We start from the raw sequence: 27,997 nt of genomic DNA, 5'->3' as shown, positions 1-27,997 counted from the left end.
GGAGCAAGGTCAGAGTTCCAGTCCCACAGGATCCACACACTGAGGGGTCTACTAGTGCACAGCATGGGGACAGCAGTTAAGAGAATATTGTGCGTGGAAACTCCTAAGAGCAGGAGACAGCTGAACTCCACCAAAAACATGTGTTGTGGTATGAACGTGTCAGCTAGTCTGACTTCATAATTCCACTCAATATGCATTCATTCTGTCCACACATATCATTGTACCTCATAGAGCTATACTCAATTCTTACTTATCAAACACTTATGAATAAGAAATGGCAACAATGGCCAATCATGAAGATTCAGATCTCTGAATCCTGGTGTTGTGCTTGCCAGTGTTTTATGGAGATGATTAATAAAGGCTGTGTACTCAAGCCTTGGCAGCTGAAACCCAGGAGCATGGAACTGCCTCACTGTTCCCACCTTGGTGACGGGGCCTCATAACACATCCACCATCTACTGTCTTCCAGGGTGCATTGTCAGTTACAAGTATGGGAAAGAGTGTAAATTTGCTCTGTCCAGCACTCTGTATGCAGCCTGCATGTCTCCCTCTCTAATACTGATGAAAGACTCCAAATGGATTGATGACCCCAGTCAGCATAGACATGGGGTGAAGAGCAGGGACTCTGGACACATGGTCTCTGGGACAGGCTCTTCCTGCAGCTGTGATTCGGCCTCAGGACACTGGTCATCATGCTGGAGCCACAGACACAGCTCCCTGTGATGTGGACTCCAGCCCCAGAGTGCACAGCCACTGTGTGTCCCACTCTGCTCTGGTTCATTTTGTCCCATGAAACTGGAGCAGAACCAGATCAGCTGGAAGTGAACACAGGGATCACAGATTTTTTTCAGGATTAAAGGGAAAATGTAGATTGGGTATAAAGTCTGTAGAAAGTTAATGCAGAACACCCACAGTTTAAAATAAGACGTTTGGTTCAGTTTATCACACAGGCTAGTCTGACAGGAGAATGGGACGACTTAAACAATTGAGGTAGCAAATCAAGACTCTGGCTCGGGTCTGTCTGGGTTTGAGGGAAAACTAAAATTGTCCTAAAGTCGGCAGCGTCCTGAGAATGCTGTCCTGAGTCGGACGGGAAAACACTCACGAGGTCCCCAGATCGTCCCACATCTCTGATCCTGGTGGCCACTGTCAACGTTCACGAACCTGAATGTGTTCATATAGGACTTCTTCCTGTCACATCAAACTTCTCTACGTCAGTGAAGTCAGTGGAGGGACAGAGTCATAAAAGGAGAAGTCTTCCCTCAAAACTGTAAGAGGAGAGGAAACCGCAATTCTCTACAGGAAACCAGGGCTTCATCTCCCTCTGCTCCTGAGCAGGACCAGAATCTGGGCTCAGTGCGTCTTGTGCGCCACCTGGTGGAGCCGCGCGCCCCTGCAGGGAGGTTTGTGTCTGGGCTCAGCCTGAGGGGCCTTCACTCTGCCTCCTGTGCAGAAATACGTGGCCCTGTCCCTGGCTGTCAGACTGGTCATTTGCAGAGACACCGTGTTCTGGGCGTTGTCGCTGGAGATGATGATTCACCAATTCACCCAGCTCGCGTAGTCTGTGCTACCACCACTACTAATCCATCCGATCCACTCCAGCCCCTTCCCTGGAGCCTGGCGGACCCAGCTCATGTCGTAGCTACTGATGGTGAATCCAGAGGCTTTGAAGAAGAGTGTCAGATATACCTCAAGAGTGACCAGGCCTCCCCCGGACTCCTCCACCTGCTCCTGACACTGGACACCTGCAAACAGAGACGTCCTGGTCAGGAAACTGTCACTCACACTCTGTGTCTCTCACTCACGTCCTCTCCCAGACTCAGTGCCCCATGTTCTCCATCATTACCTTTGAGCACAGCGACCAAGAGAACCCAGCGCAGCCCAATCTCCATGGTGAGCGTCTGTGTTCAGTGCGATCACTGAGTGGACACGTGGGAGTCCTGGGGCTGGAGCTCCTGTGCCAGAGCTGCAGGGTGAGGGCTGGGCTGGTTTTCATGGGCAGAGGGAGGCCCTATTTGCATGTGCTGCTCTTACATAGCCAGCCATGGGGTCAGACGCCTCAGACAGGACAGTGCCCAGACTGATGAGAGTGTCCCGGGGCAGTCTGTCAGTATTCATATATGGGACGAGTGATAAATTGTGTGCTCTCATTGCACACTGAACCCTGTCTTGGTCCTTTTATCTGAATGGACATATAACGTGTATTCATGGGTTCCCTTAGCTCTTGGTCCATATCAATAGCACAGGAGAAATCATCAGCACAGTGTGGATGTGTCCCCAGCTCCAGTGTGGACAGAGGAGTCCCCAGCACCTTGATCTGCGCCCCTCACCGCAGGACTCAGCTGCTCCCCCAGTCCACCCTCAGCACTCACGGGGGCTTCCTGGGGAGGTCTGCAGAACTCCCTGCCAGCAGCAAACAAGGAGCTCTTTTGCTGGGTTCTGTTTTTGACAGAGAGATGCACAGGGGACCAGGTTTCACGTAGGTGCATCTTAGTGTGGTGTTCCACGTGCCGGTGTCTGTCTGTCTGTCTGCTCTTCACAGTTTCTCTGCTGGTCAGTTTTGCTTCTATGGGCAATGCTGTCGAGCTGTGATAGATACAGAGGCAGCCGCACATGTTTAAAGTGTGCCCGTGGTGAGTGCGACTCACCTGTGCCTCTCACTCCTCATCACACCTACGCCAAGAGCAAATATCATATCCACTGCTGCTGCCCACTGCCCCTGTGTCACCCAGCCCCCGGCCCACCTCCTCCAGTCACATTAAGGCCTGAGCCCCTTTGTGCTCATTCACAATGGATTCATCCAGTTCAGCCCTGCACAACGTGCAGGTTTTGTGGCAGAAGTTGACGGCCAAGTTTGCAGGTTCTGTGGGGCCCAGGTGAATGAGTTTTTCTTAGTTTTTAACCAAAATATCTGAAATCTTATAAGAATGAAACTGAAAGTAAAGCAGAGTAAGAATATGATATTTTGCACAAATAAGCAGTACATTAGTCTTAGCGGTGCCATCAAATTTCATGGAAATAAAGGAAATAATAAACTGAAAGTTGCACTGTTTAAGATGCACACATCCCCTAGGGGACTGCCAGGGTCTCCTATGTGGCTCTGGGTCCCAGTACCAGATTCCTGCTCCTGCAGCCCCAGGACCCAGAAGTTTATGAGAGGGTATTTGGGGCCTGTCAGGCTTGTGGATGCGCCTGATTGTTGTCCTGAAACTGGGCGAGGCTGGGAAGCAGACCTGGCCACAGCGACATTTGGGAAAGTGCAGTGTGGGACCATCTCTCTTTCACTTGTTCTCCTCTCTGACTCATGTGTGATAACTCAAATTTAAAACTTAATTACTGTAGGGTCTTTCTTTCTTTCTTTTCTTTTTTTTTGGACAGGCAGAGTTAGAGAGACAGAGAGAAAGAGAGACAGAGAGAAAGGTCATCCTTCCGTTGGTTTATCCCCCAAATTTCCACCTCCACTGGCGGGCCATGGCCGGCGCACTGTGCCGATTCGAAGCCGGGAGCTAGGTGCTTCTTCCTGGGCAGGGTGCAGGCTCCAAGAAGTTGGGCCATCCTCCACTGCACTTCCGGGTCACAGCAGAGAGCTGGACTGGAAGAGGAGCAACCAGGACAGAATCCAGCGCCATAACTGGGACTAGAACCCGGAGTGCTGGCGCTGCAGGCGGAGGATTAGCCTAGTGAGCTGCGGCGCCAGCCTGAAGGATCTTTCTAACGGTCGTATTCTCTTCAATGCAGGCAGCAACCCTCATGGCTTTGTCCCCTCCCTAGAGCCCCCTCTCAATGGGATCACTGGGTGCTGAGGTCCCTACATGCAGGATGGAAGGCTCCGTGCATCAAGTATGGAGGGTAAGTTCCACCTAACATGCAGCCTTCAGCTGCTCAGTTGGGAGAGACTACACACGCGTACCAAGCAGTGCTGGCTCTGCTCACGGCTCTGCAAGAAGAGCATCCTCAGCCTCAATACCCCAGACCCTGCTCCTCTGTGTCCACTGTGTGAGAAAGTGATTCACCTGCAGGAGGAAACCATCCTGACCAATGTCCTGGTGGGATCCTGTAGAAAATGTTAGCGAGCAGAGGCCACCCCAGACACTGTGCCAGCACTGCTCCCCCGAGACACAGAAGTCTGCACCTTCAGGGGATGGCTGCACCCCCAAGCTGAGGACTGGGGAGGAGAACCATGGCAGGTGGGGAAGTGACAATCAGGGACAGGGTCCAGCAGCAGGAGGGGGAGGACTTGGTGGAGGGGTGGGCTCTTCCTCTGCAGGAGGGTAAGGACAGGTGGAAGGGCCACACAGCTGGAGCCCCAGTGCCTGCAGCAGAACACTGAGTCAAGAGGTCTGATCAGGTGTCCTTGCCCCTCAACCCCCACACTGACCACCACAGAGTAAAACTAGCACAGGTGCCTGGGAGATGTGGAATGACATCCTCTCTGGGGAGTGCATCCAGTGATGACTCCACGCCATGAGTTATTCAACGTCAGGGCATCATGGAGGAATCTGAGGTCTCCAGTGCCCTGAACAGGACCACACGGAATGCTGGGAGCAGCCTGTGGGGGTGGATGTGGTTTGTCCTCATGCCATCAGTGCTGAGCATGGCCCCAATGTGATAGCACTGACAGGGGGTGCACGGTCTGGATGTTTACATAAATAGATTGTTCACTTCTGGGGAATCTGCTATGGAGGAGATCACAGTAGATCTCCTGGGTCCACAATTTCAGCACAGAGCACAGTGCTACTAGAGTCAGCCCTGGTCTCGTCTGACGTCCTGTGTGGGGATGGGGTCCCTCCCATCCGTGTTCACAATATTAGGATGCCTGATGACTGCCGTGATGTTCACAATATTAGGATGCCTGAAGGCACAACATTCTCCTTTGTGCTCAGCACACCTCCCTATGGGGAACTGCATAATGGATTGGCATTGCCCTGATGGCTAGTGATCCGGAACTTTTTTCATGTGTCTGTTGGCCATTTGGACTTCCTCTTTTGAAAAATGTCTGAGTTCTTGGCCCATCTCTTAACTCAGTTGTTTTTGTTGCTTGGAATTTCTTAATCTCTTTGTAGATTCTGGTTATTAATCCTTATCAGTTGCATAGCTTGCAAATATTTTGCACATTCTGTCAGATGCCTCTTCAATTTCCTGTGTGTTTCTTTTGCCACACAGAGACTTCTCAATTTGATATAATCCCATTAATTAATTTTGACTTTGACTTCCTGTGTCTCTGAGGTCTTTCCCAAGAACTCTTTGCCTGTGCCAGTATCTTGCAGGGTTTCACAAATGTTCTCTAATAACTGGATGGTGTAAGGTCATAGATTTATATCTTTAATCCATGTTGAGTGGACTTTTGTCCATGTTGAGTGGAGTTTTGTGTAAGGTGTAAGATAGGGGTCTTCACTCATACTTCTGCAATACATAATAATTTAAAAAGTGAAAAGGAATTTGAAGGTTACCTATAAATTGGAATGACGTAGTCATGAATTTGAAGACATGAGCTTGTTAAAATAGCCAAGCTACAATGTGATTCAAAGATTCAATGCATTTCCTGTGAAATAACCTGACATTTTTTTCCAGGAAAAGGAAGAAAATTCTAGAATTCACATGAAGAAAATCAGGGTTTGTGATGGCAAAGCAGGAGGCTTCATCATATCTGAGCTGAAATCAAGTCTGGTGCTGGGATAACAATAGACACCCAGAGCCCTGGGAAAGAACAGAAACCTAGAAATAAAGGACACATTCTCAGAAAACTGAATGAAATCGTGGTGAAGAAAGCACAGGATGGGAGATGGGTATCCTGTCATTACCTGGGGTGGGGGACACTTGAATGCACCTAAAATAATTCAATTATGTGGTCATCTCACACCAGATGCAGAAACAGAGTGAACTTGGAGAATGCCTTAAAGACAAGAGCAGAGACAGTAAAGTTCTAGAAGAAAACACTGGAAGAAAGCAAGCTCACATTGGTTTGGGCTATGATAATCTCCAAAGTACAGGCAACCAAGCAAAAATAGGCAAAAGGTAATGGATCCAACCACAGAGCTTCTGCAGAATAAAGAGAGTGATTGAAGAACCAAAGACAACCACAGATGGGAGAAAGTATTTTCAGATCACACCCATGGGGGCCCACATTTTGGCCCCGCAGGTTAAGCTGTCATCCCTATGCATGCATCACTCAGCAGCATGGGTTCAGATCCTGCTTCCTGCACTTCAAATCCAGCTCCCTGCTAATGGACCAGGGAACTCTGTCAACGACGACTCAAGTGTGTGTCCCCTTCAAGCCTCGTGGGAAACTGGAGGAAGTTCCCGGCTCCTGGCTACAGTCTTGCCCTTCGCCAGCCTTTGCAGCCATTCAGGAAGGAAACCAGTGGATGGAAGATTCTCTCTCCCTCTGTTGGTCTCTTCCTCTCTTGCTATAATACTGCCTTCCAAATAAAATAAATAGATATTTAAAAGAAATGAACGATAATTGTACATATGATTAGGAGCCTAGGTCCAAATGTGGATTGAACTCAAGCAACTGAATCACAGGGGAAGCAGTCAATGGTTTAAATGCAGTGACTGACAAGGTGGTGACAGGAGCGGCACTGGAGTTAGCCTGTGGGATCCCTGCTCCCGCATCAGGATGCTAGGGTTAGGTCCCAGTTTGGTTCCAATTTCAGATTCCTGCCAATGTGCACTCTGGGAGGCAGTATGACAAGTCTGAGTTAATCCCATGTGTGAGACCCGGACTGAATTCACGCACCTGGCTATGGTCTGACCAAATGCCAGCGTTTATGGGCATCTGGGAAGTTACCCAGGATTCAGTAGATCACTGTCTGTCAGTCTCTGTCTCTTTTTCCTTTTGGACAAATACACAAATACAAGTTTTAAAAGAAGTAAAAGTATATCTGTAATTTTTAAAGTAAAATATATAAAGGCAAACGTATAAAAATGCTTTGAATCTGGGATCATCATGCAGGTACATGTTGGAGAAACAATGAGATATCCCATCCCTTTGTTAGACTTTGTATCATCACACATACCAGAGCTGACAGATGTTGTGTAGGAAGAGAAAGATGATAACCGTGGTAAAGGCTGGAGTCAGGTAAATTAGGAAAGCTTTCATGGAAAACATCAAAAGCTGAGAAAGAGAATTATCACAGGGTCCTCAAACACCATTCCTGGGTAGAAGGATATGAAATCCCAGGGAGGAGACCACGGGATCCGCAGTCACTGTGGCAAACACCTCTGCAGTCCCATGTTCAATTAAAGCAGCGTCATTCTCAAGAGTTCACACATATAATCCAGTGAAATTAGCCTTGAAGAAGGATGGATAATGGGACAAATGGACAGAGTTATATTTTAAAATGAAATTTATATGGAGATTTATGGAGGTGATAAATGAAGGCAGTGTACTCAAGGCTTGGCAGCTGGAACCCAGGAGCATGGAACTGCATCACTGTTCCCATTTTGGTGACGGAACCTTATAACAGATCTATCATCTGCTGTCTTCCAGGGTGCATTGTCAGTTACAAGTATGGGAAAGTGTGTAAATGGGCTCCATCCAGGACTCTGATATGCAGTCTGGGTGTCTCCCTCTCTAAATAGTGGAAAGACTACAAATGGATAGGTGAGGCCAGTCAGCATAGATATGGAGTGAAGAGCAGAGACTTGTCAAATGGTCTCTGGGACTGGCTCTTCCTGTTAGGTAGGAAGTCAGTTATGAGCTTATGTGTGTGTGACAGGCCTAAAGAGAAGACATCTATATGCATCTGCATCTCAAAGTCATCCTAACAATGTTTCAGGGGAAGCCCAGATTTTGCATCCTGCCTGCCCTGCCCCCTTCTACCTGATAACCTGCCAGGTGGAGGCCCTCACCCCTCCTGCTTCCTGCCTGATAAATCTTCCACAATCTCCCAGGTGCAGCCCAGTATCTGCATCTCAAACACCCTGCTCCCTTCCTCAGGTCTGATAACATTTGCATCCATAAAGTCCTTTGTTTCAGACCTTCAAGAGAAGTTTTTCTATTTACATCCAAAAAGCCCTTTGTTCCAAGAGGAGCAGAGGTGGGGAAGCAAGACCCATCTCCTTAAAAACCCCCAGCCTCAACTGGACTGTGCTCACAGCTCTCTGCATCTTTGCTGAGCCGCCCTCCTGGCCTGGCCGGGTGTACTCTCCACTCACCCATGTAGCCCCGCTCTCCCCCAGTCTGAGGGACTGGGCACTCTCTCTCAGGTCCTGTCTGGAGAGGTGCCCATCCGACCTTACAGATGTTCCTTCCTAATAAACCTTGCTGTTTTACCTCCCACTACTCTCTGTCTCACACCTGAATTCTTTCTTGCGCGAAGACAAGAACCCTGCAATTTCTCCGGTAACATTCCTGCAGCTGTGGTTCAGCCTCAGGACACTGGTCATCATGCTGGAGCCACAGACACAGCTCCCCGTGATGTGGACTCCAGCCCCAGAGTGCACAGCCACTGTGTGTCCTACTTTCTGCTCTGCTAAACCACAGCAGGTGCAGGGGTCCCACGACACTGGAGCAGAACCAGATCAGCTGGAAGTGCACACCCAACACTTTCCACTCAGTTATGACCTTGACTGCTCCTGTCCAGCGCATTTCCCTCCTGAGTTCAGGCAGGAGCCCCACAGGAGGGTCCCAGGACCTAGAGGATGAGGAAGTCCCTGTAGGCTTCCCAGGGGCCTGCAGAAGCTCAGCCTGAGACACAGCTGAGCTGCAGTACATTCCTGAGTGCTGTGACGTTCACACAGGGACCACAGACTGTTCCAGGATTAAAGGGGAAATGCAGGTCGGGTTAAAGTCTGCAGAAAGTGAGTGTGGATCACCCACATGTAAGGTCAAAGGTTGGTTCAGTTGCACACTTGCTCGTTTTGGCAGCAGTAGGATGACGGAAATAGTTGCTGTTTAACCAATCAGCGACCCTGTCTCAGCTGTCCCTGGTTATACAGGGAAAACTAAAACTGTCCAAAGCTTCCAGTGCCCTGAGGGTGCTGTCCGGAGTCAGGTTGGAAGAGATTCAGTAGTGTCCTCAGTACTCCCACATCTCTGATCCTGGTGACCACAGTCGCTATCCATGAACCAAACTGTTCATTTAGGACCTCTTCATTTTGCATCAAACTTTCTCTCCGTCAGTGAAGTTGGGAGGGACAGAATCAAAAAGTATAAATCTTCCCTCAAAACTGTTACAGGAGAGGAAACCCCAAATCCCTGACGGGAAACCAGGGCTTCATCTCCCTCTGCGCCTGTGCAGGACCAGAATCTGGGCTCAGTGCGTCTAGTGCGCCCCCTGGTGGAGCCGCGCGCCCCTGCAGGGAGGTTTGTGTCTGGGCTCAGCCTGAGGGCCCCTCACTGTGTCCCTGGCACAGAAATAGGTGGCGGTGTCCGCGGCTGTCAGACCGGTCATTTTCAGAGACACCGTGTTCTGGTTGGTGCTTCTGGAGATGGTGCATCGGCTTTTCGCCCAGCTCGCGTAGTATGTGCTACCACCAGTATTAATGACTCCGATCCATTCCAGCCCCTTCCCTGGAGCCTGGCGGACCCAGTACATTGCATAGCTACTGACGGTGAATCCAGAGGCTTTGCAGGAGAGTGTCAGGGATCCCCCAGGCTTGACCAGGCCTCCCCCGGACTCCTCCAGCTGCTCCTGACACTGGACACCTGCAAACACAGACGAACTGGTCAGGACACTGTCATTCACACTCTCTGTGTCTCTCACTCACGTCCTCTCCCAGACTCAGAGCCCCGCGTTCTCCATCATTACCTTTGAGCACAGCAACAAGGAGAACCCAGCGCAGCCCAGTCTCCATGGTGAGAGTGTGTGTTCAGTGCGATCACTGAGTGGACACGTGGGAGTCCTGGGGCTGGAGCTCCTGTGCCAGAGCTGCAGGGTGAGAGCTGGGCTGGTTTTCATGGGCAGAGGGAGGCCCTATTTGCATGTGCTGCCCCTATGTAGCCAGCCCTGGGGTCAGATGCCTCAGACAGGACAGGGCCCTGGGCAGATGTTGGTGTCCTGGGGGTGTAGGGTGATGGCTATGATAGGATTCTGAGAAGTTAAATTTTACGTTATCATTATTTTTAAACAGTTGAAGAAGAATACCTCATTTCATTTTAATGTGAGTATACTCTTAATATCCAGTGTTAGCAGTATCATGTCCTTCGTTTTTAAAGTAACCATTGGTTTTTTTTTTTTTTCATTAACTATTCTATTGACATTGAAACAGTGACAGAGAGAGAAGGAGTGAGAGAAACATAAATGTTGAGACATCTAGGAGTTAGGCTTTCTAAAACCTGGAGCAGAAAACTGTCTGTGTGTCCCACGTTGGTGGTAGGGTCTCATTCACTTGTAGCATCATCTACAGTTTCCCGTGATCATTATCAGGAAAAAGTATTGGAATCTGTTAGGCTGGGCTCAAGCGGCACTCTGATGAGAACACGGGTGTCCCTATGGGGCTTAGCCAATTTTCTACTAGTGCCTGCCGCGCACTTTTAAAGAGATGAAAGACTGCAAGTGGATTCCTTTAAGGATAACTATGATTTGTTTCTTTATTCATCCATTGCCTTAGTTTACAACTGTTCATGAACACAGAACACTGTACCTGTCAGTGGGGTGTAGTGTAGTATTGGAATCTGTGTATGGTAGAAATGGGCACAGATCAACTCAATATCATTCACCTTTTCACCTCCTTTCCATCACTCTGAGTTGGGAGGCCTGGAGACCTCAGTTCTAGTTATTTGTGGAACATGATCTGGGTTCTAGTGGACTGAGTCGGCCCACTGAGGCAAGAGCATAACTATTCCTCCCTTTGAGTGGTGCTTTGAGCCCTGGTAGCAGCTGTCCCCTGTTCCCCCCTCTTCCTCGTGTCTAGTAATCCTGACTCTGATTGAGGTCAAGCACTGGGTATGAAGTCACTGTGTCACAATTCACCCGCAGTCCTAGGTTCATGTAATGCAGTTTTTTTTTGACAGGCAGAGTTAGACAGCGAGCAAGAGAGAGACAGAGAGAAAAGTCCTCCTTTTTCTGTTGGTTCACTCCGCAATGGGCGCTGTGGCTGGCGTTCTGTGGCCAGTGTACCATGCTGATCTGAAGCCAGGAGCCAGGTGCTACTCCTGGTCTCCCATGTGGGTGCAGGGCCCAAGGACTTGGGCCATCCTCCACTGCACTCCCGGGCCATAGCAGAGAGCTGGCCTGGAAGAGGAGCAACCAGGACAGAATCCGGCGCCTCAACCGGGACTAGAACCCAGGGTGTTGGTGCTGCAGGCAGAGGATTAGCCTATTGAGCCACGGCGCTGGCCTCAGGTAATGCAGCTTTAATTACAATAGTTCAATCTGCAAAAATCAAGTGTGCATAAAACAGTGAATGGATTCTTTCACATTTGGACATGGAACATTATTCAGTATTAAGAAGGAGGTCGTTCTGTCATTACGAAATCGTGGGTCAGCCTGGAGCATAATGTGCTAAAAGAAATAATCCCGGTACATGTGGACCCTTTTTTTTTTTTTTTGAGAGGCAGAGTGGACAGTGAGAGAGAGAGACAGAGAGAAAGGTCTTCCTTTTTGCCATTGGTTCACCCTCCAATGGCCACTGTGGCCGGTGCGCTGCTGCCGGCGCACCGTGTTGATCCAAAGCCAGGAGCCAGGTGCTTCTCCTGGTCTCCCATGGGGTGCAGGACCCAAGCACTTGGGCCATCCTCCACTGCACTCCCAGGCCATAGCTGAGAGCTGGCCTGGAAGAGGGCAACCGGGACAGAATCAGGCACCCTGACCAGATTAGCCTATTGAGCCGTGGCGGTGGCCTGGGATGAAACTTTTAAAGGCAAGACCCGAGACTGTAAAGTTTTTGAAGAGGACACAGGACAAAAGCAAGTTCCCATTGGTTTGGGCAATGACATTTTGATAATCTCCAAAATACAGGCAACCAAGATACATAGACAAAGAATAATGGATCCAACTACAGATTCTGAATAACAAAGAGAAAGATTCGAGAAGCAGGAGACGACCACAGATGGAGAGAAAGTATTTTCAGATCATAGCCATGGGGGCCGACCTGTGGCACGCATCACTCAGGAGCATGGGTTCAGATTCTGCTTGCTCTACTTCAAATGTAGCTCACTGCTGAGATCCAGAACTGAGAACTCTGTCAACGATGACACCAGTGTTTGTCCCCTTCAAGCCCTGTGGGAAACTGGAGGAAGTTCTAGGCTCTTGGCATTAGGCTTGCCCAGCACCACCTTTGCTGCCATATAGGAAGTGAACCAGTGGATGGAAGCTTCTCCCTCCATCTGTTTGTCTCTTCCTCTCTTGCTATAACACTGTCTTTAAAATAAAGTAAATAGATACTTAAAATAAATTGAAGATTAATTACACATATGATTAGGAGCCTATTTCCCAATGTTGAATGATCTCAAGCAACTGAATCCGTGGGGAAAAAAATCCATTGTTTAAACGCAGTGATGATAAGGTGGTGACAGGAGCAGCACTGGAGTTCGCCTGTGGGATCCCTGCCTCCCGTGTCAGATGCTTAGTGCTGTGTCCTAGTTTGGTTCCAGTTTCAGTTTCCTGTCTAAGCACACTCTGGGAGGCCGTAGGTAAAGTTCCAAGTACTCCCACATGGAGACCTGGACAGAACTCCAAGCACCTGGCTGTCGCCTGACCCAGCTGAAGCTTTTGTAGCCATCTGGGAAGTGACCCAGGAATTAGAAGATCATTGTCACTCTCAGTCTCTTTGCCTTTTTGGAAAAATATGTAAATACAAATATCAAAATAAGTGAAATAGTATCTATAACATTTTTAAAAAGATATAAAGGCAACACATAAAATGTTATATTGGGCCCATCATGCATGTCCATATTAGATACACAATGAGACATCCCATCCTTCCTGCTAGACTGAGTATTATCATACAATCCAAAGCTGACAACCCATGTGGAGGAAGCTAGAGACGATAGCTCTGGTAGAAGATTGGAGTCAGGTAAACAAGTAAAACTATTATGGAAAATCATCAAAAACTGAGAAATAGAATTATCACAAGATCGTCAAACACCATTTCTGGGTAGAAGGAATATGAAATCCCAGGGAGGTGTCCAGGGGAACCGCAGTCAATGTGACAACCACCTCTGCTGTTCCATGTTCAATTAATGCAGCGTCATTCACGAGAGTTCACACATATAATCCAGTGAAATATTCATGAAGAAAGAATCAATAATGGAACAAGTGGACAAAATTATATTTAACAGGAAGTTTGTATGGCAGTAAAGGTGAGGAAATTCTGTATTTTGGACAACTTGGATGATCCTGGAGAATAATGTCCAAGGATAATGTGTCAGAAAAAGTACACTCTGCTAACCATCCAGGACAAGATGACAAATAACAGGTGATGCTGGATACATGGGATAAAAGGATGAAGGCACAGAGGCAGGAAGTACAATGGTGAAGACCAACGTCTGAGCGAGGGAGGAACAGAGGAGACGTTGGAGCAAGGTCAGAGTTCCAGTCCCACAGGATCCACACACTGAGGGGTCTACTAGTGCACAGCATGGGGACAGCAGTTAAGAGAATATTGTGTCTACTGAATTCCAAAACAGGAGACAACTGACATTCTACCGTGGAAACAGGTGGGTTTTCTGATGAGCATGTCAGTAAGTCTGACTTCATAACTCCACTCAATTTGACACATTTATTTATCAACACATATCATTGTACCTCATATGTCTATGTTCAGGTGTTATTTATCAAACATTTATGATAAAAAATGATCAAAAATGAAGATTCAACACTCTGAATACTGGTGTTGTGTTTGCCAATGTTTATGGAGATGATAAATGAAGGCAGTGTACTCAAGGCTTGGCAGCTGGAACCCAGGGGCATGGAACTGCATCAGTGTTCCCACCTTGGTGACGGGGCCTCATAACAGATCCATCATCTCCTGTCTTCCAGGGTGCATTGTCAGTACAAGTATGGGAAAGTGTGTAAATGGGCTCCATCCAGCACTCTGATATGCAGCCTGGGCGTCTCCCTCTCTAATACTGATGAAAGACTACAAGTGCATTGATGACGCCAGTCAGCACAGATGTGGAGTGAAGAGCAGGGACTCTGGACAAATGGTCTCTGGGACAGGCTCTTCCTGCAGCTGTGGTTCAGCCTCAGGACACTGGTCATCATGCTGGAGCCACAGACACAGCTCCCCGTGATGTGGACTCCAGCCCCAGAGTGCACAGCCACTGTGTGTCCCACTGTCTGCTCTCCCTGAACCACAGCAGGTGCAGGGGGTCCCACGACCCTGGAGCAGAACCAGATCAGCAGGAAGTGCACACCCAACACTTTCCACTCAGTTATGACCTTGACTGCTCCTGTCCAGCGCATTTCCCTCCTGAGTTCAGGCAGGAGCCCCACAGGAGGGTCCCAGGACCTGGAGGATGAGGAAGTCCCTGTAGGCTTCCCAGGGGCCTGCAGAAGCTCAGCCTGAGACACAGCTGAGCTGCAGTACATTCCTGAGTGCTGTGACGTTCACACAGGACTCACATGTGCACCGGTTCAAGTCCCAGCAGCTCTACTTATTTTTAGGAATAAAGGTAAAAAGGAGTTTTGGCGTAAGTCTTTAGAAAGTGAATTTGGAACAACAATAGCTTAAAATAAGACTGCTGGTTCTATTTGCTTACATGCTCATTTTGATAGGAAGAGGGATGACTGAAATAATTGAAGTTAAAAAACAAAACTCTGGCTTGACTCTCTCTGGGTTTGAAGGGAAAACTAAAATTGCCCTATAGCCGGCTGGGCCTTGAAAACGCATCCTGTGTCAGACTGGAAACACACACGAGATCCTCAGATCGTCCCACAACTCTGATCCTGGTGACCACTGTCATCGTTCACGAAGCTGAATTTGTTCATATCGGACTTCTTCCTGTCACATAAGACATCTCCTGGTCAGTGAAGTCAGTGGCAGGGACAGAGTCATAAAAGTAGAATTCTTCTCTCAAAACTGTTAACAAGAGCGGAAACCCCAACTCCCTGACAGGAAACCAGGGCTTGGTTTCTCTGCACCTGCTCATGACCAGAATCTGCACTCAGTATGTCTTGTGCGCCCCCTGCTGGAGCTGCGCGCCCCTCAGGGAGGTTTGTGTCTGGGCTCAGCCTGAGGGCCCCTCACTGTGTCTCCCACACAGTAATAGAGGACCGTGTCATCCTCTGTAAGATGGTTCATTTTCAGAGACACCGTGCTCTGGGCGTTGTCGCTGGAGTTGGTGAATCGGCCCTTCACTGAGTTCGCGTAGTCTGTGCTACCACTACCAGGATAAATGTATGCGATCCACTCCGGACCCTTCACTGGAGCCTAACGGACCCAGCTCATGCTGTAGCTACTGAGGGTGAATCCAGAGGCTTTGCAGGAGAGTTTCAGGGCTCCCCCAGGCTTGACCAGGACTCCCCCGGACTCCTCCAGCTGCTCCTGACACTGGACACCTGCAAACACAAAAGACATGGTCAGGACACTGTCACTCACACTCTCTGTGTCTCTCACTCACGTCCTCTCCCAGACTCAGTGCCCGCGTTCTCCATCATTACCTTTGAGCACAGCGACCAGGAGAACCCAGCGCAGCCCAGTCTCCATGGTGAGCGTCTGTGTTCAGTGCGATCACTGAGTGGGACACCTGGGAGTCCTGGGGCTGGAGCTCCTGTGCCAGAGCTGCAGGGTGAGGGCTGGGCTGGTTTTCATGGGCAGAGGGAGGCCCTATTTGCATGTGCTGCTCCTATATAGCTAGGCATGGGGTAGACGCCTAAGACAGCACAGTGCCCAGGGCAGACGTGGGTGTCTGGCCTCTTAAGTAGCCGATTAATGCCATGAGACCTGGAATTTGTTGTGACATTATGGACAGAAAAGCATTTTGTCCACCTTTTTAAAAATTTTTATAAATATATATATTTATTTATATGGCAGGTAGAGTTATAGACAGTGAGAGAGAGACACGGAGAGAAAGGTCTTCCTTCCGTTGCTTCTCTCCCCAAATGGCAGCTACAGCCAGTGTTGTTCCCATCTGAAGTGAGGAGCCAGGAGCTTTTTCCTGGTCTGCCATGCGGGTGCAGGGGCCGAAGCACTTGGGCCATCCTCCACTGCCCTCCTGGGCCACAGCAGAGAGCTGGACTGGAAGAGGAGCAACTGGGACTAGAACCTGGCACCCGTATGGGATTCCAGCACCGCAGGCAGAGGATTAGCCAAGTGAGCCCTGGCTTGGGCCCTTAATTTATATTTTGAACATTTATTTATTTATTTGAAAGTCAAAGTCACCTAGAGAGAGAAGGAGAGATAGAGATAGAGATAGAGATAGAGATAGAGATAGAGATAGAGAGAGAGAGAGAGAGAGGTGGAGAGAAATGGAGAGAGAGAGAGAGCAATCTTCTATACTCTGGTTCACCTTCCAATTAGTCACAACAGCTAGAGCTTAGCGACTAGGAAGCCAGGAGCCAGGAGCTTCTTCCAGATCCCCCATGCGGGTAAAAGGAACTAAGGACTTGGGCCATCTTCTACCGCTTTCCCAGGCTGTAGCTGAGAGCTGGATTGGAAGTAGAGCAGCTGGGACTTGAACCGGTGCACATGTGGGATGCCAGTACTGCAGATTTGGTCTTTAACCTACTATGGCACAGTACCGGCCGCACCTTTACTTTTTTACGATCAGGACACAGGGCCTGAGGTGGAGGAGCTGGTTCTTGAGCCATCACTCCAACACAGGATGTGGGCTCCCAACAAGGGCTTAGCTCACTGCACCACAGTGCCTGCCCCTTGTGTTGTCTGCACAAGCACAGAAATGTGGTATTGGCATGAATGATACCTCCCTTGAACAGGTGCACAGTTACTGAAGGAATCACAGACAGGCTGTGCTGAGTGTCCAGGGCTCTAGTCTGGTAGGAGGCACCTCCACACTCTACACCTCTGTTCCCCACACAGGACTTTCTACTCCACCTATCAGCCATCATTGGTTGTGGTTGTCCAGTTTTCCTAATGACTTTGTTAATGTGCTATGAAAGGGTGAAATAGTGAGTTTCCTGTGTATATGATGTTAAATTGTGACTGGGTGGGATTTATGTAAGAGCAATCTTTGAAGATACTGGCACATGAAAGCCTCTTAAGGATGTATTTCTTCCAAATTTGAAGTCGAAAGTCACTGAAATAACTTTTATTTTTAAAAAAAGCAATTCATGGCTTTTTAGGTTTTAGTGTGTGTGTTAAGAAATGAGTACACATCAAAACACCTGTGTGCTGGATATTAACACCAATGAAACATCAGTTATGAACAAAAAATTGCCAATCAGTAAATTCCCACCCCAAAAGTTCACCAACCTCATACTTTAGCTGGTGTGTGGCACATTGGGTTAAAGCCCTGTCCTGAAGCGCCGGCATCTCAAATGAGCGCCGGTCTAGTCCTGGCTGCTCCTCTTCCCATCCAGCTCTCTGCTATGGCCTGGGACGCAGTAGAAGATGGCCCAAGTCTTTGGGTCCCTGCAAACACATGGGAGACCCCAAGAAGCTCCTGGCCCTTGCCTTCGGATTGGAACAATTTTGGCCATTGTGGCCAACTGGGGAGTGAACCAGCGGATGGAAGACCTCTCTCTGTGTTTCTGCCTCTCTCTGTAACTCTGTCTTTTAAATAAATAAAGTAAATAAAATAAATAAAATATTTTTTTAAAAAAATTGCCAAATCCCACTGCTGCTTTCAGGGAATATGAAGTCTGGGGGACGTGTCCAAGCGATCTGAGGGCGCCGTGTCCAGACATTTACAGTCCCATCTCCAACTATAGTGACCTCATTCACAACAGTTAGTTCATGAACAGGAAGCACTTTTGCTGGGTTCTGTTTTTCACAAACAGATGTACAAAGGACCAGGTTTCATGCAGGTGCATCTTAGTGTGGTGTTCCACGTGCCGGTGTCTGTCTGTCTGTTCTTCACAATTTCTGTTCTGGGCAATTTTGCTTCCATGGGCAATGCTGTCGAGCTGTGATAGATACAGAGGGAGCCGCACATGTTTAAAGTGTGCCCGTGGTGAGTGCGACTCACCTGTGCCTCTCACTCCTCATCACAACTACACCAAGAGCAAATATCACATCCCACGGTGCTGTCCACTGCCCCTGTGTCACCCAGCCCCTACCCACCTCCTCCAGTCACATTAAGGCCTGAGCCCCTTTGGGCTCCTTCACAACAGATTTCATCCAGTTCAGCGCTGAGCATCATGTAGGTTTGCCGGGGCAGAAGTTGAAGTCCCTGAGTTTGGAGGTCCTGTAGGGCCCAGGTGAATGAGGGTTTGTTAGTTTTTAACCAAAATATCTGAAAATGTGATAAGAGTAAAATTGAAATAAATTAGAGTACGTATATGATATTTTGCACAACTGTGCAAAACATTAATCTTAACTGTGTTATAAAATTTCATGGATATAAGGTAAATAATAAAATGAAAGTTGCATTGTTTAAGATGTGCACATCCCCCAAGGGAGTGCAAGGGTCTCACATGTGACTCTGGCTCCCAATACCAGATTCCTGTTCCTGCAGCCCCAGGAACCACAAATTTATGGGAGGGGCTCTCTAAGGTTCGTAGTCCATTCAATGCAGGCAGAACCCTCATGGACTTATCCCTCCTTAGAGCCCCTCTCAATGGGATCACTGGGTGCTGAGGTCCCTACATGCATAATGGAAGGCTCTGTGAGGTAGAGTATGGAGGGTAAGTTCCACCTAACATGCAGCCTGCAGCTGCTCAGTTGGGAGAGACCACACTCGCATACCAAGCAGTGCTGGCTCTGCTCACGGCTCTGCAGGAACAGCATCCTCAGCCTCAATACCCCAGACCCTGCTCCTCTGTGTCCACTGTGTGAGAAAGTGATTCACCTGCAGGAGGAAACCATCCTGACCAATGTCCTGGTGGGATCCTGTAGAAAATGTTAGCGAGCAGAGGCCACCCCAGACACTGTGCCAGCACTGCTCCCCCGAGACACAGAAGTCTGCACCTTCAGGGGATGGCTGCACCCCCAAGCTGAGGACTGGGGAGGAGAACCATGGCACGTGGGGAAGTGACAGTCGGGGACAGGGTCCAGCAGCAGGAGGGGGAGGACTTGGTGGAGGGGTGGGCTCTCCCTCTGCAGGAGGGTAAGGACATGTGGAAGGGCCACACAGCTGGAGCCCCAAAGCCTGCAGACGAACACTGAGTCATGAGGTCTGATCAGGTGTCCTTGCCCCTCAACCCCCACACTGACCACCACAGAGTAAAACTAGCACAGGTGCCTGGGAGACGTGGAATAGCATTGTCTCTGGGGAGTGCATCCAGTGGCGACTCCACACCACGAGTGGATTCAACATCAGGGCATCATGGAGGAAGCTGAGGTCTCCAGTGCCCTGAACAGGAGCACATGGAATGCTGGGAGCAACCTGTGGGGGTGGATGTGGTTGTCCTCATGCCATCAGTGCTGAGCATGGCCCCAACGTAATAGCACTGACAAGGGGTGCGCAGTTTGGATGTTTACATAGAAAGCATGGAATTAACCAGGATCTGACATCAGTTGCAAAGTCCATTGTGCAATTACTAGAAGGAAACATAGGGCAGAATCTCCCTGATATTAGTCTGGCCATGATTTCCCTTTTAGATCTCCAGAGTTCAGGCTACTTAAGAAAACATTTTCAGATGATGCTGCATAAACTACAGAGCTTCTCTACTGCAAGTGGACTGATGAGAAGTGAGCAGCCTACACACGATTGAAAGTAATTATTTTCATATAGAAATTATGATCAGTAGCCTGTATCCCAAAGGAACAAAAGGACTGTCTGTCTGAGCCATGTTTAAAACTGGCCCTGAGTCTTCTAAAGTCTCACAATACCTGTTTTACACAACTGGCTTCATCCTGAACAACAGGTTCCCGCTTATGCACGCCCTGGGAGGCAATACAAGAAGTCTGTATTAATCCCATTTGTGAGACCTGGACTGAATTCCATGCACCTGGCTATGATCTGACCCTACTCAGCTTTTCTGGGCATCTGGGAAGTTACCAGAATTCAGTAGATCACTGTGTGTCAGTCTCTGTCTTTTTGGACAAATACCCAAATACAAATTTTACAAGATGTAAAAGTATATCTGTAATTTTTTAAAGAAAATATATAAAGGCAAACGTGTAAAAATGCTTTAAATCTGGAATCATCATTCATGTTTATGTTGGAGAAACAATGAGACATCCCATCACTTTGTTAGACTGAGTGTTATCAGACATACCAGAGCTGACACATGTTGTGCAGGAAGAGAGAGATGACAACCTGGCACGAGGCTGGAGTCAAGTAAATTAGTAAAGCTTTCATGGAAAACATCAGAAGCTGAGAAACAGAATTATCACAGGATCCTCCAGCACCATTCCTGGGTAGAAGGATATGAAATCCCAGAGGGGTGTCCCCAGGATGCGCAGTCACCATGGGAATGACATCCGCAGTCCCATGCTCAGTGAAGGCAGCATCATTCGCAGGAGTTCACACACATAAACCAGTGGAAAAGAAGGAATGGATAAAGGGACAAGTGGACAAAGTTATATTTTAACAGGACATTTATCTGGCAGTCAACAGGAGGAAAATCTGATATCTTGGAAACTTGTAAGGTCCTGGAGAATAATGTCCAAGGATAATGTGTCAGGATAAGTACACTCTGCCAACCATCCAGGCCAAGAAGACAAATAATAGGTGATGCTAGCTACGCGGGATAAAAAGGATGAACTCACAGAGGCAGGAAGCACAATGGTAAAGATCAAGTCTGAACATGGTAGAAACAGAGATGATGCTGAGCGTGGACAGATGTTTAGTCCAACAGGATCACACATGTTGTGTGATCTACTGTACAGCATGGTGACAGCAGTTAAGAGAATATTGTGTCTACAGAATTCCAAAACAGGAGACAACTGACACGCTATCAAGAAAATAATGTCCATTTAGTGATGAACATGTCACTAAATCTGAGAACATTATTTCTCAAATATACATTCATTTTGTCAGCACATATCATGATACCTCATATCTCTGTGTTCAGGTAGTATTTACCAAACATTTATGAAAATGAAAATAAATGGGCAATTGCAGATTCAGTTTTCTGAATACTGGTGTTGTGTTTGCCAATGTTTATGGAGATGATAAATGAAGGCAGTGTACTCAGGCTTGGCAACTGGAACCCAGGAGCATGGAACTGCATCAGTGTTCCCTCCTTGGTGATGGGGCCTCATAACATCATCTCCTGTCTTCCAGGGTGCATTGTCAGTTACTAGTCTGGGAAAGCATGTAAATGGGCTGTGTCTGGAATTTTGATATGCAGTCTGGGTATCTCCCTCTCTAATACTGATGAAAGACTCCAAATTCATTCATGATGCCGGTCAGCATGACATGGAGTGAAGAGCAAGGACTCTGGACACATGGTCTCTGGGACTGGCTCTTCCTGCAGCTGTGATCCAGCCTCAGGACACTGGTCATCATGCTGGAGCCACACACAGCTCCCTGTGATGTGGACTCCAGCCCCAGAGTGCACAGCCACTGTGTGTCCCACTGTCTGCTCTCCCTGAACCACAGCAGGTGCAGGGGGTCCCACGACCCTGGAGCAGAACCAGATCAGCAGGAAGTGCACACCCAACACTTTCCATTCAGTTATGACCTTGACTGCTACTGTTAGTGCATTTCCCTCCTGAGTTCAGGCAGGAGCCCCACAGGAGGGTCCCAGGACCTGGAGGATGAGGAAGTCCCTGTAGGCTTCCCAGGGGCCTGCAGAAGCTCAGCCTGAGACACAGCTGAGCTGCAGTACGTTCCTGAGTGCTGTGACGCTCACACAGGGACCACACTGTTTCAGGCTAAAGGAAAATGGAGATTTGGTATAAAATCTGTACAAGTGAGTCTGGATCATCCACAGTTTAAAATAAAAGATTGGTTCAGTTCAGCACGCTCACTCGTTTTTTTATTTTATTTTTTATTTTTTGACAAGCAGAGTAAGACAGTGAGAGAGAGAGAGACAGAGAGAAAGGTCTTCCTTTTTCCGTTGGTTCACTCGCCAAGTGGCCGCTATGGCTGGCTTGTTGCGGTCGGCGTGCTGCTCTATCCGAGGCCAGGAACCAGGTGCTTCCTCCCGGCCTCCCATGCGGGTGCAGGGCCCAAGCACTTGGGCCATCCTCCACTGCACTCACGGGCCACGGTAGAGAGCTGGCCTGGAGAGGAGCAACCGGGACAGAATCTGGTGCCCAACCGGGACTAGAACCCGGAGTGCTGGCACCGCAGGTGGAGGATTAGCCTAGTGAGTGGCGGTGCCAGCAACACTCACTCGTTTTGACAAGAGAGAGATGACTTAAGCAGTTGAGTTTTAACAGATCAACGACCCTGCCTCAGCTGCCCCTGGTTCTAAAGGGAAAACTAAAACTGTCCTAAAGTCAGCAGTGCCCTGAGGGCGCTGTCCTGACTCAGGTTGGAAAAGACTCAAAGGGATCTCAGAGTCCCACATCTCTGATCCTGGTGACCACAGTCGCTGTCCATGAACCGAATTGTTCATTTAGGACGCCTTCTTTCACAGCGAACGTTCTCTCCGTCAGTGAAGTTGGCAGGGACAGAATCATAAAAGTAGAAGTCTTCCCTCAAAACTCTTACAGGAGAGGAAACCCCAGATCCCTGACAGGAAACCAGGGCTTCATCTCCCTCTGCACCTGTGCATGACCAGAATCTGCGCTCAGTGCGTCTTGTACGCCCCCTGGTGGAGCCGCGCGCCCCTGCAGGGAGGTTTGTGTCTGGGCTCAGCCTGAGGGCCCCTCACTGTGTCTCTCGCACAGAAATAGGTGGCCGTGTCCGCGGCTGTCAGACTGGTCATTTGCAGATCCACTGCGCTCTGGGCGTTGTTTCTGGAGACGATGAATCGGCCACTCACGGAGTTCGCATAGTATGTGCTACCACCATTATCACTATTAGCTGTGATCCACTCCAGCCCCTTCCCTGGAGCCTGGCGGACCCAGTCCATTGCATGGTTAGAGTGTGAATCCAGAGGCTTTGCAGGAGCGTACTAACAGAAACAAACTGCCAACTACAGGGCTCACAGCACGTGCAACAAATAATGGAGAAAAATATACTCCACTACTACATGCCATTTATGGAAAATCACTGGTGCATTTATACACTGAGAACAAATTTGCAGAAAATGGAGAAAACATCACAGTGGTGTAGCATGTGAATCCTCTGCCTGTGACGCCTACTCCCATACTGCTGTCTGTTCTTATTCCAGCTGCACTTCCAATCATCTCTTGTTGATGCACCTGGGAAAGCAGACAAGCATGGTCCAAGTGATTGGGCCTCTGCACCCATGTGGGGACTGCGAAGAAACTCCTGGCTCTTGGTGTCAATGTCATTTGCGGGAGTGAACCAGCAGATGGGAGAACTTGTCTCTGGGTCTTTCCCTCTCTATCTGTAACACTGACTTTCAATGAATGAATAAATCTTTTTCTAAAGATTGCATATGTAGTATCAGCAAATCTTTTAAAGTCTTGGAGGAAATTTATCAACAGGCTGAATGATGTCCACATAACAATATTATTATTTTTCAATTTTTAATTTATTTAAAAAATTTTTTTAAGGAATAAAAATTTCATAGTACAACTTTAGGAATGTAGATATTCTTCCCAGCATTTCTGCCCTCCCACTTACATTCCCACCACCTTTCTCATCCCTTTCCACTTGTCAGTTCAATTTCCCAATAAGATTCACTTTAAGTTGGTACACAGATTCAAGATCAAGATTCGTCATCAAGATTCACTTGAGTTGCTACACAGAAAACCAATGCTATACTATGTAAAGATTTAAACACACACACAAACACACACAAATAACAAGAACTGTTTGAGAACTGGTTTTACAGTTAACTCTCATAATAGAACTCATTGAGGATGGAGGTCCTGCATGGGGAGTTTGTGCAGAGTGAGACCTGTTATTAATTTAACAATTAACACTCTTAAGTACGATGTCAGTGACCACCTGAGACTCTCGACATGAGCTGCTTAGGCTATGGAAGCCTTTTGAGTCCACAAACTCTGTTAGTATTTGGACAAGGCCATAAGTAAAGTGGAAGTTCTCTCCTCCCTTTAGAGAAAAGTACCTCCTTCTTTGAGGCCACTTCCTTCCCCTGGGGTATCACTCACAGAGATCCTTTAGGTATAACATTTTTGCCACAGTGTCTTGGATTTCATGCCTGAAATGTTCTCATGGGCTTTGCAGCCAGGCCAGGAAGACTTAAGGGCTGATTATCAGGTCAGAGTGTCACTTAAAGCGATTATGATTCTCTGAGTCTGCTGTGTAGACTTCTGCTCATGTTGGAACATTCTCTCCTTTTAAATTCTATCTCTTCTTATTACCAGGCACTTGATACTATTCATATGATCACTCTACACTTAATCCTATCTATATGTTCACCTTACACTTAATGTGATCACTGTAATTAAGCTTAATGGGACTTGGAGTCCCACAACAAATTTTTAAATTGTGTGTTTAGAAGTAAGTCCATAGGAATGTATGCACTTTACAGTTACAAAATTCCTCCTCCTGTTCTTATTTCCATTCCTATTTTTTACTGATATCAATTTTCAATTGTCTTTATGCGCATACGATGAACTGAATGTTAAGTAAAGACTTCAACAAATAGTAGGAAGAAAAATAAACACACACACACAAAAAAAAAAAAAAACAAACAAAAAACTGTCCCTCGACAGTCAAGACAAGGGCAGCTCAAGTCATCCCTTCTCGAAGTGTCGATTTCACTTCCCTAGATTTCCTTTTGGATGCTCTATTAGTTCTCACCTATCAGGAAGAACATGTGGTATTTGTCCCCGGGGTACTGGCTTGTTTCACAAAGTTTGATTTTTTCCAGATTCATCCATTGTGTTGCAAATAACCGGATTTTACTGTTTTTACCACTGTGTAGTATTCCACAGTGTACACGTCCCATAATTTCTTTATCCAGTTTTTGCCTGATGAGCATTTCTGTGGAATCCATTGAGCTGCAATAAACATGGAGGTACAGGTATCCCTTGTGTGTAGTGAATTCTTTTCCCTTGGTGAAGTTCCCAGGAGTGGGATTCCTGGGTCATATAAGGTAGGACTATATTCAGATTTTTGAGATATCTCCATAGTGTCTTCCATAGTGGCTTTACCAGTTTGCATTCCCACCAACAGTGGATTAAGGCACCTACCCCACATCCTCGCCAGCATTTGATGTTTGTTGATTTCTGTATGAAGCCATTCTAGCTGGGGTGATGTGAAACCTCCCTGTGGTTTGATTTGCATTTCCCTGACAGCTAGTGATGCTGAACATTTTCTCATGTGTCTGTTGGCCATTTGGACTTCCTCTTTTGAAAAATGTATAAGTCCTTGGCCCATCTCTTAACTGGGTTGTTTGTTTTGTTTTTGGAATTTCTTAATCTCTTTGTAAATTCTGGTTATTAATCCATATCAGTTGCATTGCTTGAAAATAATTTCGCACATTCTGTCAGATGCCTCTTCACTTGCCTGAGTGTTTCTTTTGCCGTACAGAGACTTCCCAATTTGATATAATCCCATTTATTAATTTTGGCTTTGACTTCCTATATCTCTGAGGTCTTTTCCAAGAACTCTTTACCTGTGCCAGTGTCTTGAGGGTTTCCCTAATGTTCTCTAATAATGGGATGGTGTGGGATCATAGGTTTTTATCTTTAATCCTTGTTGAGTGGATTTTTGTGTAAGGTATAAGATAGGGGTCTTGCTTCCTACTCTGTAATACATAATAATTTAAAAAGTGAAAAGGAATCTGTAGATTACCTGTGCATTTTAATGACATAGTTCTGGGTATGAAGAAATGATCTTGTTAAAATAGCCAAGCTATCATGTGATTCACAGATTCAATGCATTTCCTTTCAAACACCCTGCATTCTTCACAGGAAGAGGAAGAAAATTCTGGAATTCACATGAAAAATTCAGGGTAATGATGACTGAACAGTGTTGAGAAAAATAGCAAAGCAGGAGGCTTCATCATAGCTGAGCTGAAATCAAGCCTGGTGCTGGGATAACATAGACACCCAGAGCGGAGGAACACAACAGAAACCTAGAAATAAAAAAAAAAACACATTCTCAGAAAACTGATTGCATGCTTGGTGCCACACACAGAATGGGGGATGGGTATTCTGTCATAACATGGGGTTGGGGAAACTTGAATGCACTTGAAAATAATTCAATTATGTGGTCATCTCACACCAGATACAGAAACAGAGTGAACTTGAAAAATACCTAAAAGGCAAGACCTCAGACTGTAAAGTTCTAGAAGAAAACACTGGACAAAAGCAAGCTGACATTGGTTTGGGCAATGATATTTTGATAATCTCCAACACACAGGCAACCAAGCAAAAATAGGCAAAAGATAATGGATCCAACTACAGAGCTCCTGTGTAACAAAGAGAGTGATTGAAGAACCAGGAGTCGCCCGCAGATGGGGAGAAAATATTTTCAGATCACACCCATGGGGGCCAATGTTGTGGCCCCGCAGGTTAAGCTGCCATCCCTATGCATGCATCACACAGGAGCATGGGTTCAGATTATGCGTGCTCCACTTCAAATCCAGCTCCCTGCTAATGGACCTGGGTCAATGATGGCCCAAGTGTTTGTCCCCTTCAAGCCATATGGGAAACCTAGAGAATGTTCCTGGGTCCTGGCTTCAGCCTTAGCCATTTCCAGCCTTTGCAGCCATTCTGGAAGGAAACCAGTGGATGGAAGATTCTCTCTTCATCTCTTTGGGTGTTCCTCTCTTGCTATAAACTGCCTTTCAAATAAAAGATATTTCAAATAAATGACAGATAATTATACCCATGATTAGGAGCCTAGATCCAAATGTTGAATGACGTCTTACAACTGAATCCCAAGGGAAGAAATCAATTGTTTAAATGTAGTGACTGATTGGCGGGCGCCGCGGCTCACTAGGCTAATCCTCCACCTGCGGTGCCGGCACTCCGGGTTCTAGTCCCAGTCGGAGCGTCAGATTCTGTCCCAGTTGCTCCTCTTCCAGTTCAGCTCTCTGCTGTGGCCCAGGAAGGAAGTGTAGGATGGCCCAAATGCTTGGGCCCTGCACCCGCATGAGAGACTGGGAGGAGGCGCCTGGCTCCTGGCTTCAGATCGGCACAGCACACCGGCCAAAGCGGCTATTTGGGGGGTGAACCAATGGAGGGAAGACCTTTCTCTCTGTCTCTCTCTCACTGTCTAACTCTGCTTGTCTAAAAAAAAATGTAGTTACTGATAAGGTGGAGGCACTAGAGTTAGCCTGTGGGATACCTGCTCCCGCATCAGGATGCTAGGGTTAGGTACCAGTTTGGTTCAATTTCAGATTCCTGCCAATGCACACTCTGGGAGGCAGTACGAGAAGTCTGAGTTAATCCCATGTTTGAGACCCGGACTGAATTCATGCACCTGGCTATGGTCGGACCAAACTGCAGCTTTTATGGGCATCTGGGAAGTTACCCAGGATTCAATAGACCACTGTCTGTCAGTTCTGTATCTTTGTCTTTTTGGACAAATAAACAAATAAAGTATATATGTAATTTTTTGAAGAAAATATACAAAGGCAAACGTATAAAAATGCTTTAAATCTGAGATCATCATGCATGTCCATGTTAGAAACACGAGACAGCCCATCCCTCCTGTTAGACTGAGTATCATCAGACATACCAGAGCTGACAAGTCTTGTGCAGGAAGAGAGAGAAGATAACCCTAGTACAAGGCTGGAGTCAGGTAAATTAGGAAAGCTTTCATGGAAAACATCAAAAGCTGAGAAATACAATTATCACAGGGTCCTCAAACACTGTTGCCTGGTAGAAGAAATATGAAATCCCAGGGATGTGCCCAGGGGATCCACAGCCACTGTGGCAAACACCTCTGCAGTTCCATGTACAATTAATGCAGCATAATTCACGAGAGTTCACACATACAATCCAGTGAAATTTGCATTGAAGAAGGAATGGATAATGG

At 47.4% G+C, this 27,997-nt stretch overlaps 2 pseudogenes and 1 gene segment (V, D, J or C); all 3 read right to left on the bottom strand.

Annotated features, from left to right (window-relative positions):
* Positions 1-1,353: 1,353 nt before the first annotated feature.
* Positions 1,354-1,892, bottom strand: LOC133751696 (immunoglobulin heavy variable 3-23-like; annotated as a pseudogene).
* Positions 1,893-8,562: 6,670 nt separating this feature from the next.
* LOC133751695 (immunoglobulin heavy variable 3-23-like) lies at positions 8,563-9,801 on the bottom strand. The segment is given in 4 exon segments: positions 8,563-8,639; positions 9,194-9,223; positions 9,350-9,652; positions 9,756-9,801. Coding segments are annotated over 4 exon segments (456 nt in total).
* Positions 9,802-15,096: 5,295 nt separating this feature from the next.
* LOC133751694 (immunoglobulin heavy variable 3-11-like) lies at positions 15,097-15,626 on the bottom strand (annotated as a pseudogene).
* Positions 15,627-27,997: the final 12,371 nt, after the last annotated feature.

Source organism: Lepus europaeus, chromosome 22, assembly GCF_033115175.1.
Source record: "Lepus europaeus isolate LE1 chromosome 22, mLepTim1.pri, whole genome shotgun sequence".
NCBI classification, from domain to species: domain Eukaryota; kingdom Metazoa; phylum Chordata; class Mammalia; order Lagomorpha; family Leporidae; genus Lepus; species Lepus europaeus.
Note: the sequence above shows the minus strand (reverse complement) of the source record. Positions and strands in the feature narration are given on the sequence as shown.